Source organism: Ceratotherium simum, chromosome 2 (assembly GCF_057802395.1).
Source record: "Ceratotherium simum simum isolate JZ-2026a chromosome 2, ASM5780239v1, whole genome shotgun sequence".
Classification (NCBI taxonomy): Eukaryota; Metazoa; Chordata; class Mammalia; order Perissodactyla; family Rhinocerotidae; genus Ceratotherium; species Ceratotherium simum.
In genome coordinates this window covers 20928304-20947814 of record NC_141901.1, presented here as the reverse complement: position 1 = coordinate 20947814, position 19511 = coordinate 20928304, and the positions used below count along the sequence as shown (strand labels likewise).

Here is a 19511-nt window from a genome sequence, read left to right as displayed (position 1 = left end):
ACACAAAATAGAGGAGGATTGGCACCGATGTTAGCTCGGAGCGAATCTTCCTCAAGCAAAAAGAGGAAGATTGGCAACAGATGTTAGCTCAGGGCGAATCTTCCTCAGCAAAACAAAACAAAACTGAGTAACAAAGAGGTTAAGTAAATTGCCCAAGGTCACACAGCTTATTATTGGCAGAGCTGGGATTTGAATCTGGGCAGTGTAGTTCATAAAGACCACCTTTTTACCACTATAATACATTACATTGCCTACCAGTGAAAGAAAGGCACTGTATATGCAAACTTGACCTCCCCAAGCTATTTACTTAGCTGTTTACTTCTCCGTGACTCTCCTGTACTGGTATTTGGATGGGACAAGGCCAGTTTAGTCATTAGTCCTCAGCCCACAATCCTGCCCTGTCCAATGATTGAGCAACTCTAGGCTTTGGTGACACTGAGTTGGATTACTGCTGCTTCATATCCAGGCAATCAAGCGGCCAGATGGAGCCCAGTGTTCTGTCCCTGTGCTCACTCCACCTCTGTACTTCATCACGATCCCTGACACACTTGATTGTGGCCACATGAGAAGAGCCTGAGCTTTGCATCTATCTGAAATTCAAATCTAGCTCGGCCACTTGACAGCTGAGTGATCTCAGGCACTCTACTTAACCTCTTTACATCTCAATTTCCTCACCTATAAAATGAGACATTTATAGGACTGTTGTGATGATTAAATTTCTAACAAAATGGCAATAGATGGCCATTAAATGGTATCCATTATGAACATTTTGATAAAAATCAAATGCATTATTTATTCCTGTACTTACCAGCACAAAAGGGTCCGACCGAGTCTAAGGCAAACCCGGAGGGGCACTGATTACTGCGATCTCCTACCACAGAGAGAAAAGCAAAATTAACTGACTTGTTAGAATGTTAGCATCTTGTTTCCTTCTAGGACAAGCTTCCCTGGGAAGATACGCCAAAGATGGAGCACACGACACAACAAACGCAATAGGTGAAAAGAAGCAGGAATGGAAAACTTTTCTTGTTTCTCAACCAAGACCCAGATGAATCATAGTCCAGAGATTGCTGGCAAGCAGACATTGGAAACATCTTCTAAGTTGCTTACATTAATCAAAAGAAAATTAAATAAAATTATCCTGTGATAACAAAAAGGATCTCAGATCAATGTGCATGCCAGGCATAACCACGGGCAAAGTCCTCGTCTTCCAGCCATTACTTACTCTGTTTGTTCTAGAAGTAGGAACGCTATTTTGAAGCCACTTAAAATAATTTATGCCAGTGAAAAACAGAAACTCTAATGAGGAAACCCTCTCCTTTTGTGGATCTCCTCCATTTGCAATGTGGAGCATCTGGGTCAAAGTCCCTTATGTGTGACCAAGTGTTTTCCTTTTCCACGTACTCAAAGCAAGGGGAAACAGGCATATTGTGATAGAACAGACTTAAGTTAGATGTCAGAGAAAAACAGATTAACAGAATAAACAGGTTAGTTAGACTAATTCTTTGCTTAGAAAGTGACTCTGTCTTGATTAATTTAGTAGTTCAGTAAATACTTTTCAAACATTATTAACCTGCAAAAACTTAAATGAAATTCATCTTTCAAGTTACTGATGTGTGTGTGTGTGTGTGTGTGTGTACACACACAAACATAAAAGACAACTGTTAATATAATAAATTCCTCTTAAGGGAAATTTTATTTAATTCATATCATATACTCAGTTCATATTCAATCTATCAGAAATTATCTTAGATTTTCTTTCAATTCTAAATGCATGAACTCTGGTTATTTTTATTATTGTTTTAGGTGCTCTTCGTGGAGGGAGTCCAAGCTGTTCAAAACTGTTTTATATATTTATATATTTGGAGAGTGTAAAAAACACTACTCCATTGAAAATACTTCCTTGACTAGAAAACTAAGGTCCTATTTGCTATGTCTAGGCAACCAAACTGCTTAAAATCTTGAAGAGAAAGCAGAGGCTCATGACCCATTTCTACCCTGAGTGAAAAATGACCCTCCAAGTCTTCCTCCACCTGCAAGGGAATGGGAATAGGATGGATGGGATAGAAATGTCCACAGCACATTGCTAAGTGATTACTGAATGGTTACTGTGTGTCACACATCTGTGAGCTTCATGGGCTTTATTTCACTTAAACTTCCCAACTCCCCTACTCCCATCACAACCGAGTTCACATGAGGAATTTGAGACTGAGGTTATGTTAGTTGCCTAAAGTCAGAGTGCTGATATAAGCCAGAGCAAGGATTTAGATCCAAGCCTGTATGACTTTCAACTACTGCACTCAAGAATACAACTCAGGGGGTGATTATAATTCATGCTTCATTTTTATTTGTCCACTTACTCATACATTCCTTAATCCAATCAGTATGTTGTGTAGGGCACTGTGTTGGGGATACAATTGTGAAAAAATGTGTCATATAATATGTTATTATCTAATAGGAGCTTTAGATTTTGCGTTCTAAATGGGGGAGATATCTTCCATTAGGTGGCATTTGGGAAGTTTTTTGGGAGACACTTTGGTTGTCATGATGATAAGGAGGCCTATTAAAATTTAGTGACAGGAGCAGACCCTGGGGCAGGATTTACAATACTGCAATGTGTGGGATAATGATGCAAGATGAAGATTTGTCCCTTGCCCTGAAAGATTTTCACAGAAATGAGAAGGCTGTTTGTAATTATCTACGGCTAGAACCCATCCTCCACATATGAAACATTTTTGTGTGTGATGAAAATATACAATGAATTTTCCAGGAATGCAATTGTCATATAAATTGATGGCCAATTGTACATTGTTTTATTCAGAACATTACCAAGAATTATTCAATGTTTTAAAGAAAATCACACCAAGGCTCTATATATAGGTTCAGCCATATGAATATTTCTTTCTTATCTTCCAGTGTAGCAATGTCTAAAGATTTTCATATTGAAATACATAATATTTTGTTATAAACTATCTTTTATTTATTCTTTATATTATAGTCAAAGTATGTTATTTTGGATTATATTAGTTATGATTTTCATTTTGACATAGTAGGGGGGCAATACAAAATATTTATTTTTTGTTTGTTGTAGTAAGGTATGATAATTGCAGAAACTTTGAAAGTATAAAATTCCCCAAAACCTTGTCACTTGGAAAAAACTACTGCAAACATTTTGACGTTTTTCCTTTTAGTCACTTTTATAAATATACACCTCAAAAAATTAGGTTAGGATCTTTCACTCTATAGACTAATAATTGCCAAACTTTACCGATCATAAAAGCTCTTGGAGAGCTTATTAAAAATATAGATCCCTTGGTCGGTCCTGCCCAGTCAGAACAGCCAAAGAAGAAGCCTTAGAATCTGTGTTCTTTTTTTTTTTTTTTTGTGAGGAGGACTAACCCTGAGCTAACATCGTATGCCAATCCTCCCCTTTTTTTCTTGAGGAAGATTGGCCCTGGGCTAACATCCGTGCCCATCTTCCTCTACTTTATATGGGACGCCACCACAGCATGGCTTAACAAGCAAGCGGTGTGTCGGTGCGCGCCCGGGATCTGAACCTGTGAAGCCCAGGCCACTGAAGCGGAGCGTGTGCACTTAACTGCTGCGCCACTGGGATGGAGCCTGAGAATCTGTGTTTTTAATCAGTATAAAGGTTTCCTTATAATCATTGTGGTGTGAGCAACCCAGGTTTGGATCATATCGTCTACTGCCTTTCAATTATTGTTATTGTTTCTTTAACAATATTATAAACAAATATTATAAAACAAAATATTGTTTACAGGCATATTGTCAATACCCAGAACAGTGTCTGGTACACAGTAGGCACTCAATAAATACTTTTAAATGAACAAATGAGCTAAATATTCCTTTAAAATTATTTTAATGATCGTTTAAGAGTTTATCATACAGCTGTGCCATCATTTACGTATTTACCTCTTACTTCCAGGACATTTATTATTGGCCATTTCTCTGAGTTTCTTAGGGCAGACTCCCAGAATGAGATAACCAAAAAGACATGAATATTTAAAGGCTACTGATACACACTGCTGTCCAGAAATGTTAAACAAATTTACAACCCCTGCTGGCAGTGTATGAGGGAGTTCATTTTCCCATACCTTCCAATACTGAGTGTTTATCATATTTTTTAATCTCTGACAATGATAATTGGAATGGTACATCATTGTTGCAATTTGCACTGCTTTCTTTATTAATTGATGAGGTTAAATACTTTTCCACGTTCATTTTGTCATTATTGTTTTGTCCTTTGTGAATTTCCTGCTCATAGCCTTTATGTGTTTTTCTCTTGGGGTGTTTGTCTTTTTCTTATTGATTTTTAAGAGCCTTTATATATTAAGGTTAATCATAGTTGTCCATAATACGTAATGCAAATATTTTCTCTTGGTGTATATTTTACCTTCTCAATTTTGTTTTCTCTCATGAAGAAGTTTTAAAAAATTTATTTGTAGTTAAATTTATTTATCTTTTCCTTTATTGTTTCTAATATCTTCTTCTGATTAATTTGTAAAATATAAGTATATTTTATAATTATATTTTAAAAATAATCCACTTGATTTTAAAAATATCCAAAAAAATTTTTAATTATATTGATTTATATTCGTGAGTTGTCTTGACTAGTAGTTTCCAAACGCCAGTGTGCAGATCAGATACATTAGAATCATTTAGGGGCTGTGTTAAAAATACAGACTCCCAGCCCCTACCTTAGACTAGCTAAACCAAAATCTTTGTACCTAGAAATCTGAACTTTCATCAAGTTCTCTAGATGATTCTAACTGCACTGTAAACATATCTCTAATCTAGTCCCAACACAGAAGAGAAAGAACATGCTGGTTGAGCAACTAAGAATGCAAGCTTGCCCCCTGGTGGTCACTCAAAAAGAAATCGCAGGTACACAGTTTTTGCAATTTACAGGAACAATCTCAACAACAAATGGGCACATATATCAGATGTAATTCACAGAATCATAGTATCTAAGGATAGTAAGGGGTTTTAAACGTCCCATAGTGTGTTTTCTTTTATTTTGGGATCCAAATCCCACAACAACACCCTTACAAATACCACAAAGACCTTCAAGCAGTTTCAGGCTTAGAGGATTCACATGATTGGATAGAAAGTGTACATGACTTTTCAAATATCATTTTAATTCCTCTAGTCCCAGATGGTATAAATTCATTTTTAATCAAAGTCTTGTGCCAAGGTATCTTTCTTAACTATATGGAGTTTTGCAAAAGGTAGAAACAGAGGCTACATCTGAAATGTATGCATTATTGGGGAAGAGAAAATATAACTCTTCATTCCAGTGGCTCTTTTCTTCTGTCAAAGTGACCTGAACATGCATGACAATAGTAAAATGAGGTGGTGGCAGTGACATGTGGTGGAGGAGGTGTGGGGTTATGGGCTCCAGTGGCTATGAGGCTTCATGAATCTGTGATTATCTCAAGAAATGTGAACACATACTCCTAGATTACTATGATCTCAAATGTTGAGTTCTAACAGATGTTGAAAAAGAAAATGATCATATGCACAACTGATGAAAGCAAGAGTAAATAGTGAAAATGAATTTTGAGGGTATCTGCTGAGCATGATAAAACAAAATGATGCTGTTTAAAAGCCACTTGGATCTATTGAGGAAAGCCAGCACACAGCAAAACACACACATTCCCAAGGCCAATATAAATCATTTTAAGTGTACTCATGGGAGCCTAAAGTTCAAAGTTAAAGTCATTCAGACAGTTAGCGTCTGTAACATAACTGCATGTAAGTATCTCTGAGCAACAAAACTCCACTGAATATGGAATGCTAATTGTTGTGGTCCCTCTTATGACTGAAAAGGAAATCTCAGGGTATAGACACATCAAAGAACCACACGGCATAGGGTGACTGCTGAGATCAAGGTTTGTAGAACTATGCTTGGAAAGCAGTTCAAAAATCATACTTTCCAGGAACAAGAGATGACTGTTGGAATTCTGATTATTGCCACGCAATTTTTAAAAGCTGCTTTTAAAATACGGAAACTTTTTTTTTACTAGTTTAGGTTAAGCTACACCTTTACATTATATTTCAGGAATTTGTCAATTCATTGACAAATCTAAGATTCAGAACAAGAATAAATGGACTTTATTACCCAAAGAAAAATCGTTCTGATAAAGTATATATTTTTAAACCTCTCTGCATATATAGAATAGAACAATAAAAACTCCACTCTGCTATATGAAGAAGCATATTAGTAAACTAAATGGACTAGAACTCCAATTGGATTGGCTTTACCACAGAGCTTTACCAACCGCAACACACATGAAAAACCCAATAGCCTTGTGTTCGGTCTATGCCTTAATATTCTTATTTTTGAATGGCATCAATGCTATTCTTTTGCTCTTTTAGAAGAACTGGCTGGCATGAAGATCTGGACTTTCCTTTAACCAAATTACCTTTGGAAATTGAAGCATGGATTTTAAAACCCAATGTCTCTTCTAACTGGTTGTAGTCAGATTCCACAGAGGATGCATGAAGTGTTTCTACCAAGAAAGGCATTCTTCCCCGTGCCTGATCATAGAAAATGGTGTGGTTCCATGTGTACGGGATGCTGATGCCATCAATGGTGAACAGCCGGGTTGAGTAGGCATACAGCTGCCCAGGACCTGTTTGAACGTAGTCCTCTGTGTAATCCTAAGGAGGACAACATGGATTTGAGGATTAGCATGGCTCATCCTATTTTTTTTTCCTTGAGGGTGCTATAAGATGCAGAATGAGAAAAAAAAAGGCTTAGGGGCTAAAAATGTATAGTTTTAAATAAAATTGTAATTATACAGTAGTATTCGGGAAATAACAAAGTTTGTACCTTTTCATTGTAATTACATTAGTTTCATAATTTTACTGTCATAAATTATAGTTTAATCAGGGACTCCAAGTTGTAGGTCAAGAATAAAGAAAAGATAGGAAAAGGTAATTGTTATCATTCTTTCATTTCTGAAATACTTTTATGGATGATATGCAAAAACTTTTATGCAAGAGTTACTATTCTCTTTGTTTATAGGAAATTAAACAAATGGCTTAAATCAACATGGCAGTGATCTTGGTCCTGATAAGCATGGCAATAAAACCACTAAGGGTTTATGAAGACTTCTCCCTGAAGATATTTTTTTTTCTTTTTTTTTTTTTTTTTGCAGGGAAGGATTTACCCAGAGTTAACATCTATTGCCAATCTTCCTCTCTTTTTTCCTTCTCCCCAAAGCTCCAGTGCATGGTTGTATATCCTAGTTGTAAGTCCTTCTAGTTCTTCTATTGAGCCGCTGCCACAGCACAGCAACTGACAGATGAGTGGTGTGGTTCTGCGACCGGGAAACGAACCCGGGCCACTGAAGTGGTGAGAGTGCAGAACCTTAATCACTAGATCATCAGGGCTGGCTCTGAAGACTTTTTAAAAAAGACCAGATAGCTATTTCTAACCTTAGTGGTTTAGACATTTACTTCCTAAAGCAAACAAGGGAAACTACACAAGTTCTCTGTGCTTTTTCTACGGATCTTTGACTCATACTCTTACCATTAATCCAATAAACAGTGAAGGCAAGGTATCCTGACATATTACCTTTACAGCAACTTCCGCAGGTGACTGAAGCTGCAGGACATAGCCACTCACAACAATATCTAGCAGCAAAGAACCATCGGAATCCAAGCCCCGGGCAATATGAGTCATCCGCAAGATTTCCCCTGGGAATCACAAAGCATTCATTTTAACAGCAAAAAATATATGGTTTGTGTAAGCACAGAGCAGATTTACCTTACATACCAGTTCAGCTATGTTATTTTAATTCAAACTTGAATAAACATAAACCATAACAGAAATAAATTAGCACTTAGTCCTCAAATTAAAAAGTTAGGCTTACTGAATTAAGTTTGTTCTAAAATCTCTTTCTATGTGACAAAAATGTAGCATGTGATTATGCGAAGGATTCCACACTTCAAACTCACAAACAATAGCAAGGCAGTTCTACACAAATGGATTGCCTCAGGGGCTGGCCCCGTGGCTTAGTGGTTGGGTGCGCGCGCTCCGCTACTGGCGGCCTAGGTTCGGATCCTGGGTGCGCACCGACGCGCCGCTTCTCCGGCCATGCTCAGGCCGCATCCCACATACAGCAACTAGAAGGATGTGCAACTATGACATACAACTATCTACTGCGGCTTTGGGGGAAAAAAAAAAGGAGGAAGATTGGCAATAGATGTTACCTCAGAGCCAGTCCTCCTCAGCAAAAAGAGGAGGATTAGCATGGATGTTAGCTCAGGGCTGATCTTCCTCACACACACACACAAAAAAAGGATTGCCTGGGAGAAGGGACAGACAGCTTCACCAGGCGGACTGGCAATAACCACAGGTCTGGCCACAGGCTTTGTTCTTTCTTGATGCTTCAAGAAGGAGCAAAGGGGTGTCTTAGTAAGTGGATGGCCATGAAAAGACTCACTTGTCTTCCAGGCTGATTAAAGCTATGCCCTCCCTTCCTCAAAGATCACTGCCATTGAGGCTGACCACCTTTGAAGAGGCTTGAACTGGAGGTCTATAAAAACTGACATACACTTGGAAAGGACCATGAATAGCTAATACATATTCATTAAGACTAAGGATAAAGCAAAAAGCCTTTAGATTTGCTTGTTTTCATTTCCATCTTCTTGATAAAGAATCCCTATAAGGTATCCTAATTGAATCTCAGGTTCACAGACAAAAGTCTTTAATTAATAGCAGTGACTCATTTTCCTGCTCTGTTTTGGCTTTCAAAACCCTCTCTAAGGATTTAAAGAGAAAAGATACAGAAAAGATGAGAAAAAACTTTTGGGATATAAAAATCACTACACTGTTTGAAAACATATGGCCTCTTATAGACTCATGTCAGTAGAAGTTTACAGGGAAATATGAAATTGCTTTTCTATAATTTACGATAAGATTGCATCAAAGACTGAAATTATTCTCAGCAGGAACATAGAACGTATTTTTCTTAACCACTAACTTTTAAGGCAATAGTATTTTTTTATAGGACTAGAATATTAAGTTCAGCTGGCACTAACCAGTTGCAAATTCCACTTGGGTTTCTCTCTTGAAGACTGCATTGGTGAGGGTAAAGCCATTGACTGCTTCTCCTATTTCCTTTGCTGTTGTCCAATAAATGGGATTTAGAATAGAAACTATCTTTCTCATTGCTGGACCTAAAGAAAAAAGAATAAATAAGGTGAAAAGCAATATATTTACAGTCCATTGTTATTAGTGTCTTCATAGCAATCATAAGGATTCATAAGGATGAATCCTAAATAACCTTGAATAACAACAAAATAAATACCAGTATCTCATGTGTCTTTAAGAGTTTGCCATTGGGATAGAACTAAGGACTATTATACTAATCATTTAGTGGTAGCATTCTCTAGAAATTTTAAGTAGGAATAGTAAGATGAAGAATAATATGTAAGTTTTTAAAAAGAGGCTTATTAACAACTTTTCTAAGTAAAGAAACTTACCAAGACTGCGAGGTACATTGGTAATTTTGGCATGTATTATTCTAGTATCAGAGGTAGGGCTATCTGTTACTGTGGCGTTAAGGAAAGAAATTCCAAATTCAACATCATTAATATTTCCAATAACACTTCCTCTGGCTCGCTGGGGCCCACCTATTGGGGGAAGAAAAAACATTCCTGGATAAGGAAACAATTTCATCAACATTACGTGGGAGAAAAGAAGGCCAGTATTCATAGATGCTACAAATCTTCTCTCAAACATTTAAAAGATCATATGACATATGAGTTTAAGAGTGAAATAAATAAGCTTTCAAGACATTCTACTCTCATGTAACACTCATCATCCCACATAAATCTAGGATCTTTCCAATCTGTGCACATCATAGCATTATTTCACAATCCAAAGAATACAATCAGCGCCCAGTCCCAAAGCCAAAATAAAGTATGTGTTTCTTGATGGTGATGAAATGATGATAATAACGAGACTTTATTGAGCATGTCATGTACTACAGTAAGCACCTAATATGCCTTAACTCTTTTAATCCTATCAAAAATCCTATAAGGCAGTTTTAAATAGCCACAGTTCACAGACTAAAAAAACAAAGTTCAGAGAAATTAAGTGACTTTCCCATCATTTACATGGCTAGGAGGCGGTGGAATGAGGATCTGAACACAGATGTGCTTGGCATCAAAACCCATGTTCTCTGATCTATTGCCTCCTTCATGAGAACACAGAGGGAAAGGAGGGATCACCAACAAAACAGCTCCTAAGCTTTGTGACACGTCACTGTCACTACAAATGTGGTGCAGCTAAAGACTATTGCTCAGTCTTGGGTTTCAGATCAAGGACTTGTCAAGTTTTTCTTAATATATATATATATATCAGAAAACGTTTAACTTGAGGAAAATTTGAGAAGGATACTGTACTTTTAACAGTGCTGCAAAATTCATACCAAGACAATAAGTTTGAAAACAACTATAAGTTTTGTAAAAAGTATCTCTACAGTAATTTTATGCCTTCTTTCCATTGTTCAACAAAATTATTAGTTACTAACACAGAATAGGTGGTTAATGAATACTTTTTAAATCAATTACATGCTTTGACAAGAGACAGAAACATATTGGGAAGAAGCTGAAGTGAAATTCATAAATATTCATTATTTGATGCCTTTCAATTGAATATATTTTAAAACAATCACTAGGCATTTCAGATCTTGTTAGGTATTATATACTGGGGAGAAATACCAATTGTATTTAATCTCAGAAAAATCAGAAAGTATAGTATTTCATCATTTTAAGTTGCATGACTTTGATTATTAGTGAGAGAGAACATTTTTTCATGTTGATTCAGCTTTTGTGTTCTGGATACATTCATTTGTTCATCAAGTATTGAGGATACAATGGTAAGAAAGAAAAAATAAAAGACATGAGGCTTGTCTTCATAGAGTTTATGTCTGAATAGAGAAGACAGACGCTAGTTAGAATTCCACGATAAATGTACAATTGAAGTGTGCTGATGTATAAGATACCTACTACTTAGGGAAATCTGAAAAGGAAGTAAAAATAGAGTGAAGATCAGAAGGAAGTTTAGGTCTTAACTAAGCCAGGGAAGGCAGGAGAAGGGCTTTCTGGGCAGAGGAAATAACATTTGTCACCCTTTTAGAAGGTAGTGGCCTGCCACATCTGAGAAACCAGATGGAGTAGAGAGCCTAGAGAGTGATGGGAACCATGTTGCAGATGATGCAGAGTAGATAGTAGGGCCAATCAGGACCTGGTAGGCCATTTTGATTCTTATCTTTAGTCCTAAGAAGGGAGAGAGAGGGGTAGAAGGATCACTAATTCACTTGGTTCTCTGGGTCATCACTAATGAGCATGGCCTCCCATTTTGACCTTGGTTCTCTAGTTTCCAAAGGAACTTGAATCCCAGTGCTCAACAGATGTCTCTGGTCCTGGTTACCTAGTTGGGATCCTTGAAACTCACTGCCAGACTCTGTAAATCCAAACTGTCTGCCTATTTGGCCTTCCTTCTGCTACTGGGGCCCTGGTACCACCAGAGGCTGAGCCACACAATGCCCCACTGAAACTACAACTGTCACCATACCTACATGTCAGAGCCTCAAAATCCTTGGTAATCAGTTGATACATTGAGCAGATATGTTGAGCAGTTGACTGATAGACACTTGCCCTTTTAGCTTGTCTAGATCCTATAAATCTTTTCATGTAACTTCTCTCTTTCACTGCCAAGTGGTCCCTTCTGATTTCCAGGGACACTTTATTTCTAAAGCAACCTTAAAGCTTTGGAACGTCCAATGGTATCTCGACACTTCAACAATGCAAAACTGTTCTTTTTGGTCTCCTTACAGCCCATAGAAAGTCTGTCCTCTGAGACAAGTCCTCTGAGACTCTGAGATAAAGCATTATCCACCATTTCTTGAGACTTCTGCAAACTCTTTCTCAGGTCCATAAGTTCTGACTGTTCTTTCTGAATTTTTACATCACTTATAATATCTAGCCATGCTGCATGACTTGGGTTATGATAGTTCAACTTCCTCTACTTTTTTTCCTTGAACTGAACTGGCCCCTATTCTGCTTTCTCCACTCATGTACTCCTTATTTCCGTCTGTGAAAGAAGAGCCTCCAATTGTGTATTTCTACTGGATATTCCGTTTCTGCTCCACTCTCATTTTTCAGCCTGGAGTTTCAACCTGGCTTCCCCATTCTTCCATGCCCTTTTACCCTTCAAGCCCAGGACTACTACAAATGGCTGTGCAGGCTACAACCTTTTACAAGAGAGCCTGGAAGGGGGCAAGCCGAGGCTAAAATCCAGCATGAGCTTTGGTGCACAGCTGCACCGCCGAGGGGGGAATAGTGCATTTTTCCTAATTCCTCCTCCCAGAGTTGGCACTGTTTTGTAATTTGTGGGGTCAGAGTGACCCCATTTTTTAATTTGCAGAAAGGCAGTAAATGTGCTAGCAGTGGTCCTGCCAAAGCCTAACTTAGCTGCTTACCTGGGCATGCTTGTATGTTGCATCTGGATACCTGGGTAGCATCTCCTGGACAGGGGCGACCACTTTTAGATGGCACTGGAGTGTTGCACAGCCGTTTTCGAGTCTTTTCACCTCCTCCACAAGAGGTAGAACACCGGCTCCAACTATGCCAATTTCCCCAACTTCCATCCACTGTGAACAAGAATGGAATGGTCAACATCAACAAATCTGTTGTAAATTCTACATTTAGGGCGACTTTGCCTATACAACTTTCATTTTAAGATCTGGAATGATGGGGCTGCTACGGTAAGCACTAAATGAAATGCTTTACTTGTTCTACTGCCAGGAGTCGGGAAGCTCACCAGGACACATGTCAATGTTGCATCTCTGCATCTGGGAGTCTGGCCCCCCACAAGCTCTTCCTCCATTGGAGGGTCGAGGGTTATCACACGTACGGTACCGCCGCATCTGCCCTCCATTACACGTCCGGCTGCATATTCCCCAGCCACTCCAAGGACTCCAGTTACCATGAGCTACAACACAGAACCATTGGAGAAGTGTTAACAATGACATTCATCCAAAAATCATGGAAAGACTCTCCCCAGGAACTGAAAAGAAACATACAAATCTATAAATAGGCAACTTCCAAAGGCAGATACTTTAGCTGTTGTTTTAACTAGAAACTAGGCACACATTCCAGTGATTGTGCAGTTCTATTTAACCTACATTTATTGAGTTTTACACTATTCCAGGAACTGAAGGATATGAACAAGACAAGGTCTCTGCTCTTGATGAGTCAAGGCTGTAACATTCAGGATATGTTGGATTCAGATGCTCCTAGGGTCTAAAAATCTAGCTTGGTGACTGAATTAAGGCAGAGAGCCACCTGCTTGCCTCCATAAAGGTATCAACATCATGAACAGCATGTAATGGTGCCCTCATCCTTGCAGCTTGGCCTACAGAGCAGATGGAAAAGGACACAGCCCCAGTTCATATAAATCAATGACATCTATGGTATTAAATAGACACAACAGCAACGATACCACATTCTGATATCCTAAAGCAAAGGTAGACAAATCAAGTAACAGAAGATTATAACTTTAAGGACGTAAGGCCATAATGAAACTTTAAGAAAGTATAACGTTGACTCACTATTTCCAACACTCACTTGGACAAGGGTCAGTATTGCAAAAATCGCTCTGGATATCACTCCCTTCACATTTGCTTCCTCCATACTGGGGAACAGGATCAGAGCAGGCCCTTGTTCTCTGTCTGGCACCTCCTCCACAGGACACAGTACAGGCACTCCAACTGGCCCAAGCAGCCCACTTGCCATCAACTGGATTAAGGAAAAACATATGTGCTCTGTTACTACTCAAAAATGATCTTATTCAAAAATGAGTGATGTTCTTATTGACACTGATTCTTACTGACACAATTCCTAGATAAGAGGTAGATATTAATTTATTAAGGGTATAAACATTGTATTTCTTTTACCTGGACAGTGTCTTTCATTGCAAACTTGCGTCTGTGTTTCTGCTCCATCACAGTAGGATCCATCAAATGATGGTGGTGGGTTATTACACAGTCTTGTTCTTGTCTGGGTACCTTTCCCACAGCTTTTGCTACATGCATCCCAAGGCTGCCAAGTGTTCCATGCTCCATGAACTACAAATGTCCCAAGAGACAGAGTTTCAGGTCACAGAACCATGTTTGTTAAAAAAACAAAATTATACAAATAAACTCATTCAGTAATGAGTTAAATTAGCCCAGAATCTAAAATAATTGAAATTGAACCAAAGGAAACATAACAAATGATGTTCTTCCTTTCTCCTTCTGGTTTGATTTTCATGGGAATTAGCGTCTATAGGGAAATTCAGATGGCTACCTAATGCCAAAATAAATGCTTAAAATTATCCAAAGAGGCTATTTTATTAAAATTAAATTTAATCAAACTATTATATGCAAACACATTGTGAGTTTTTAAACCCTAGATAAGTATGTGTCTGTGCCCTGTGCTCTGGGGAACGTGGAAGGAACCAGAAGCTTAGAAGCAAGGCTGTATAACAGATCTAGATACAGTTATGGAGAACATGAATGTTTCCACAACGATAACTCGGAGCCCGGATTGCAAGACCACATCTTTAAGCCTGATTCAGCTTCATGTTTAAAAATGTACTTAGATCTTTCAACAACATAATGATCTGCACAGTTATAACTCTTTGAAAAATTTCCTCCATTACATAACGTTCATGAGCTAAAAGTTCTGAATAACACACTCACCTGCTTCCTAAACAACAGAAAAAGTTGACCCGTAGTTTCCAAGGAGTGATATTAAGGCTTTCCTTTCAGTAACTAACATATTACACCATCTGAACCACAAGAGTGGAAAAACCTTCTGTTTCCTACCAGGTGCATGGGCTGAGAATCAACATTATGTCTTCCATTACGTATAAGTCAGTATCAGGTCATATTTTTATTTTGTGGGTACTTTCTAGAAATGAGGCTCATAAAGTATGTTTTTGTGGTCACCCAGTTTAACCAAGGTATGAACACAAATAGGGCCTAAAGTCCGTGTCTAAATATTCTCTTAACACAACCTAAAAGATACCAAAAGAATAAGTTCAAAACCAAGTAATGAGATGATCATTTGGCTGCTTTGTTTAGAAAATATTCTAAAACACATCTTGCATTTTCTTTTAATTAACTGCTTTCTAACTGAGTTGACTACATATCACTGTACTTTGTAGACACAGACAAACACAGTCACACAAACTTATTGTAGCTGACAAGAATTTGCACTAAAAAGTATTTGATTAAATCTAAAAGGAAAGAAGAAAGCCTTTAAATATATGACCGAGGAGAGAGGCGGAGTCAAGATGGCGGCGTAGGCAGACTCTGAACTCATCTCCTCCCGCGGACACAGCCAATTTACAACTACTCGTAGAAAAATTACCCCTGAGACAGAACTGAAAACTGGATAAGAGGAACTCCTGCAACAACGGACCATCCTAACGAGGTGGAAGAGGCAGAGACTCCCTTCTGGAGAGGAAAAACGCCGCCTTCACAAGCTGCCAGCTTCAGGGCCGCCGGGAGCAGCTCACAGGTTCGCAGCCTCCCTGGAGGCGCGGGGCCCTGAGCCGGGAGCGCCCCCGCTGTGGGCATATTGTGGACCCAGCACAATCGACACCATCGGCATAATATCTGACTTTGCCTGCTACTAAAACACTGGGGAGCACCCCCAGAAAACCCGGTTCACAAAGAAACTAAAACTGGCTCTTAAAGGGCCCACGCACAAACTCACCCATTTCAGAAAGCATCCTAAAATCACCAGAAAGAAAGGTGCACAGTGCTTTGGTGACAAGAGACTCACCTAATAGGCCCTGAGTGCATCTTGGTGAGGGGTGAGACCTCTCCAGGGACTGGGACATTGGCGGCGGCCATTGTTGTGGCCTGGTGTGAGCATGCTGACACAGACGCCATTGGAGTTCTCCCTGAGGCCTGCTAGCCCAGGGTCTGCTCCACCCACTAGAGCAGCGATTTAATCCAGCTCAGCCAGGGCAGGCAGCCCACCCTAGAGACTGGCCCCACCCAACAACAAGCCCTCAGGCAACTTGTGGGCCTGCATCGATTGGTGACTGGATTCTCTGCAGCCTGGCAACTGAGCCGACTTGAGCGGGCAGGGTGTGCACAAGGAGCCGGTGGAGAGTGTGGGCCGGTGGCGGAGTGTGTGGGGCTCCCGCCGTGGAGAGACTGGGTCCGCTTGGGGAGGTCGGGGCCCATACACGGGGCAGGACTGTGTTGACTGTGTGTGTGGACCTGTGGGCGGCAGGGCTTGTCAGCTGCAGAAGACTTGTGCTTCTCAAAGACCCACATAGGAGGTTTGCCCTACCTTCCAAAGCCTGAAACAATTGGGTGCTCCTGTGCCTGAGGCCAGCCCCACCCAGCTGCAATCCTCAGAGAGCTGACAAGAGACCTAATAGGCTAGAGGCTTACAGCAATTGTAAGGCCCTGAGCCTAACAACCTGCCACGATGGGGGCCTACTCACTTAAAAGAAATACTGCAACACAAATGTGGTATTAGAACTTACAGCCAACTGTGCTGGGGCTCCCCACACCTGATAAAGAGACTGAAGGGCCCACAACAACTACAAGCAACTGAGTATTACAACAGCTGGCCAGGAGCATAACTCAGCCTCCCTGGGCACCTACAGGGAGAGCTAACAGGCCACAACAGAAGGACACACATAGCCCACATAGGGGTCACCCCTGGAACATTGAGAACTGAGGGAAGCAGACTGGAAGCCTCCTAAGCCATCACTTACATAAGGTCACCTATCCAAGAGCAGGAGACGTAGCTGACCTACCTAATACGTAGACACAAGCACAGGGAAAGAGGCAAAATGAGGGGGCAAAGGAATACATTCCAAGTAAGGGAACAGGACAAAACCCCAGAAAAGGAACTAAGTGAAACAGAAATGAGCAACCTACCCGACAGAGAGTTCAAACTAAGAGTGTTAAGGATGCTCACTGATCTGGGGAGAAGAATAGATGAACTCAGTGAGAATGTCAACAAAGAAATGGAAGATATAAAAAAGAACCAATCAGAAATGAAGAATACAATACTGGAAATGAAAAATTCACTAGAGGGACTCAAAAGCAGAGTAGAGGATACAGAAGAACGGATCTGTGAGCTGGACGAAAGACTAGAAGAAATTACCCAAGGTGAACAGGTAAAAGAGAAAAGAATTAAAAAGAGTGAGGACAGTCTAAGGGACCTCTGGGACAACATCAAGCGCACTAACATCCGTGTTATAGGTGTCCCGGAAGGAGAAGAGCGAGACAAGGGGCCAGAGAATCTATTTCAAAAAATAATAGATGAAAACTTCCCTAACCTAAGGAAGGAAACAGACATCCAGGTACAGGAAGCACAGAGAGCCCCAAACAAGATAAACCCAAAGAGGCCCACACCAAGACACATCGTAATCAAAATGTCCAGAATTAAAGAGAGAATCCTAAAAGCTGCAAGAGAATGTCAAGTTATATACAAAGGAAACCCCATAAGGCTATCAGCTGACGTCTCAGCAGAAACCTTACAGGCTAGAAGAGAATGGCACGATATATTTAAAATGCTAAAAGGAAAAAACTTACAGCCAAGAATACTCTACCCAGCAAGGTTATCATTCAAAATGGAAGGAGAGATCAAAAATTTCCCAGATAAGCAAAAATTAAAGGAGTTTGTCACCAAGAAACCAGTGCTACAAGAAACGTAAAAGGGAGTGATTTAAGGGGAAAAGCGAAGACCACAAATAGGAAAAATTATCTAGTTCCATGATTAGAACGTAATGGATACAAATGCACAAAAAAGAGGTTAGATATGATATCAAAAACATAAAAGGAGGGAGGAGGGGAGTTAAAGAGTACAGCTTTCAGACAGAGGTCAAACTAAAGTGACCATCAATTCTGTATAGAAGAAGAAAGGAACAGAGAAGGACTACTAAAACACTGAGAAAAAAAAAAAAAGTTAAAAAATGGCAGTAAGTACATACTTATCGATAGCTACCTTAAACGTCAATGGACTAAATGCTCCAATTAAAAGGCATAGGGTGGCTGACTGGATCAAAAAACAAGACCCATATATATGCTGCATACAAGAGACACACTTCAGACCTAAAGACACTCACAAACTGAAAGTCAAGGGATGGAAAAAGATACTCCACACAAATGGCAATGAAAAGAAAGCTGGGGTAGCAGTACTCATATCAGACAAAATAGACTTTAAAACAAAAACTGTAAAAAGAGACAAAGAAGGGCATTACATAATGATCAAGGGAACAATCCAACAAGAGGATATAACACTTGTAAATATCTACGCACCCAATGTAGGTGCACCTAAATATATAAAGCAATTATTAACAGACATAAAAACAGAAATAGACAGTAACACAATAATAGTAGGGGACTTTAACACTCCACTTACACCAACGGATAGATCATCCAAACAGAAGATCAATAAGGAAACATTGGCCTTAAACGACACACTAGAACGGATGGACCTAGTAGATATATACCGAGCATTCCATCCAAAAACCGAAGAATACACGTTCTTTTCAAATGCACATGGAACATTCTCCAGGACTGATCACATATTAGGCCACAAAACAAGTCTCCATAAATTTAAGAAGACTGAAATAATACCAAGCATCTTTTCTGACCACAACGGTATGAAACTAGAAATCAACTATAGGAAGAAAATCAGAAAAGCCACAAATACATGGAGATTAAACAAAATGCTACTGAACAATGACTGGGTTAACGAAGAAATCAAAGAAGAAATCAAAAAATACCTGGAGACAAATGAAAATGAAAATACGACATGCCAGAATTTATGGGATACAGCAAAAGCGGTTCTAAGCGGGAAGTTTATAGCGATACAGGCCTATCTCAACAAACAAGAAAAATCTCAAATAAACAATCTAACAATGCACCTAAAGGAACTGGAAAAAGAAGAACAAACAAAGCCCAAAATCAGTAGCAGAAGGGAAATCATAAAAATCAGAGCAGAAATAAATGAAATAGAGACCAAAAAAACAATAGAAAAATTAATAAAACCAAGAGCTGGTTCTTTGAAAAGATCAACAAAATTGACAAACCTTTAGCTAGACTCACCAAGAAAAAAGAGAGAAGGCACAAATAAGTAAAATCAGAAATGAAAGAGGAGAGGTTACAACAGACACCTCAGAAATACAAAAGATTATAAGAGAATACTATGAAAAGCTATATGCCAACCAGTTCGACAATCTGGAAGAAATGGATAAATTCTTAGAATCATACAACCTTCCAAAACTGGATCAAGAAGAAGTAGAGAATTTGAATAGACCAATCACCGGTAAGGAGATCGAAACAGTAATCAAAAACCTCCCCAAAAATAAAAGTCCAGGACCAGACGGCTTCCCTGGTAAATTCTACCAAACATTCAAAGAAGACTTAATACCTATCCTTCACAAACTC

The 19511-nt window shown here is 39.2% G+C and overlaps 1 protein-coding gene across 5 annotated transcripts in view; it reads right to left on the bottom strand.

The window, feature by feature from the left end:
- Positions 1-19511, bottom strand: part of HMCN1 (hemicentin 1) — a 465592-nt gene that overhangs the window by 22351 nt on the left and 423730 nt on the right. For 4 of the 5 annotated variants that reach the window (XM_004424923.3, XM_087439001.1, XM_087438994.1 and 1 more), the window contains 9 exons: positions 13998-14168; positions 13669-13839; positions 12863-13033; positions 12522-12692; positions 9517-9666; positions 9073-9210; positions 7604-7725; positions 6447-6684; positions 809-871 (listed from right to left, as the gene is read on the bottom strand). In XM_004424923.3, coding sequence (XP_004424980.2) covers positions 809-871; positions 6447-6684; positions 7604-7725; positions 9073-9210; positions 9517-9666; positions 12522-12692; positions 12863-13033; positions 13669-13839; positions 13998-14168 — 1395 coding nt within the window. Of the gene's footprint in view, positions 1-808; positions 872-6446; positions 6685-7603; positions 7726-9072; positions 9211-9516; positions 9667-12521; positions 12693-12862; positions 13034-13652; positions 13840-13997; positions 14169-19511 lie in introns of those variants that run through there. The other variant, XM_087439017.1, reaches the window with a different exon arrangement.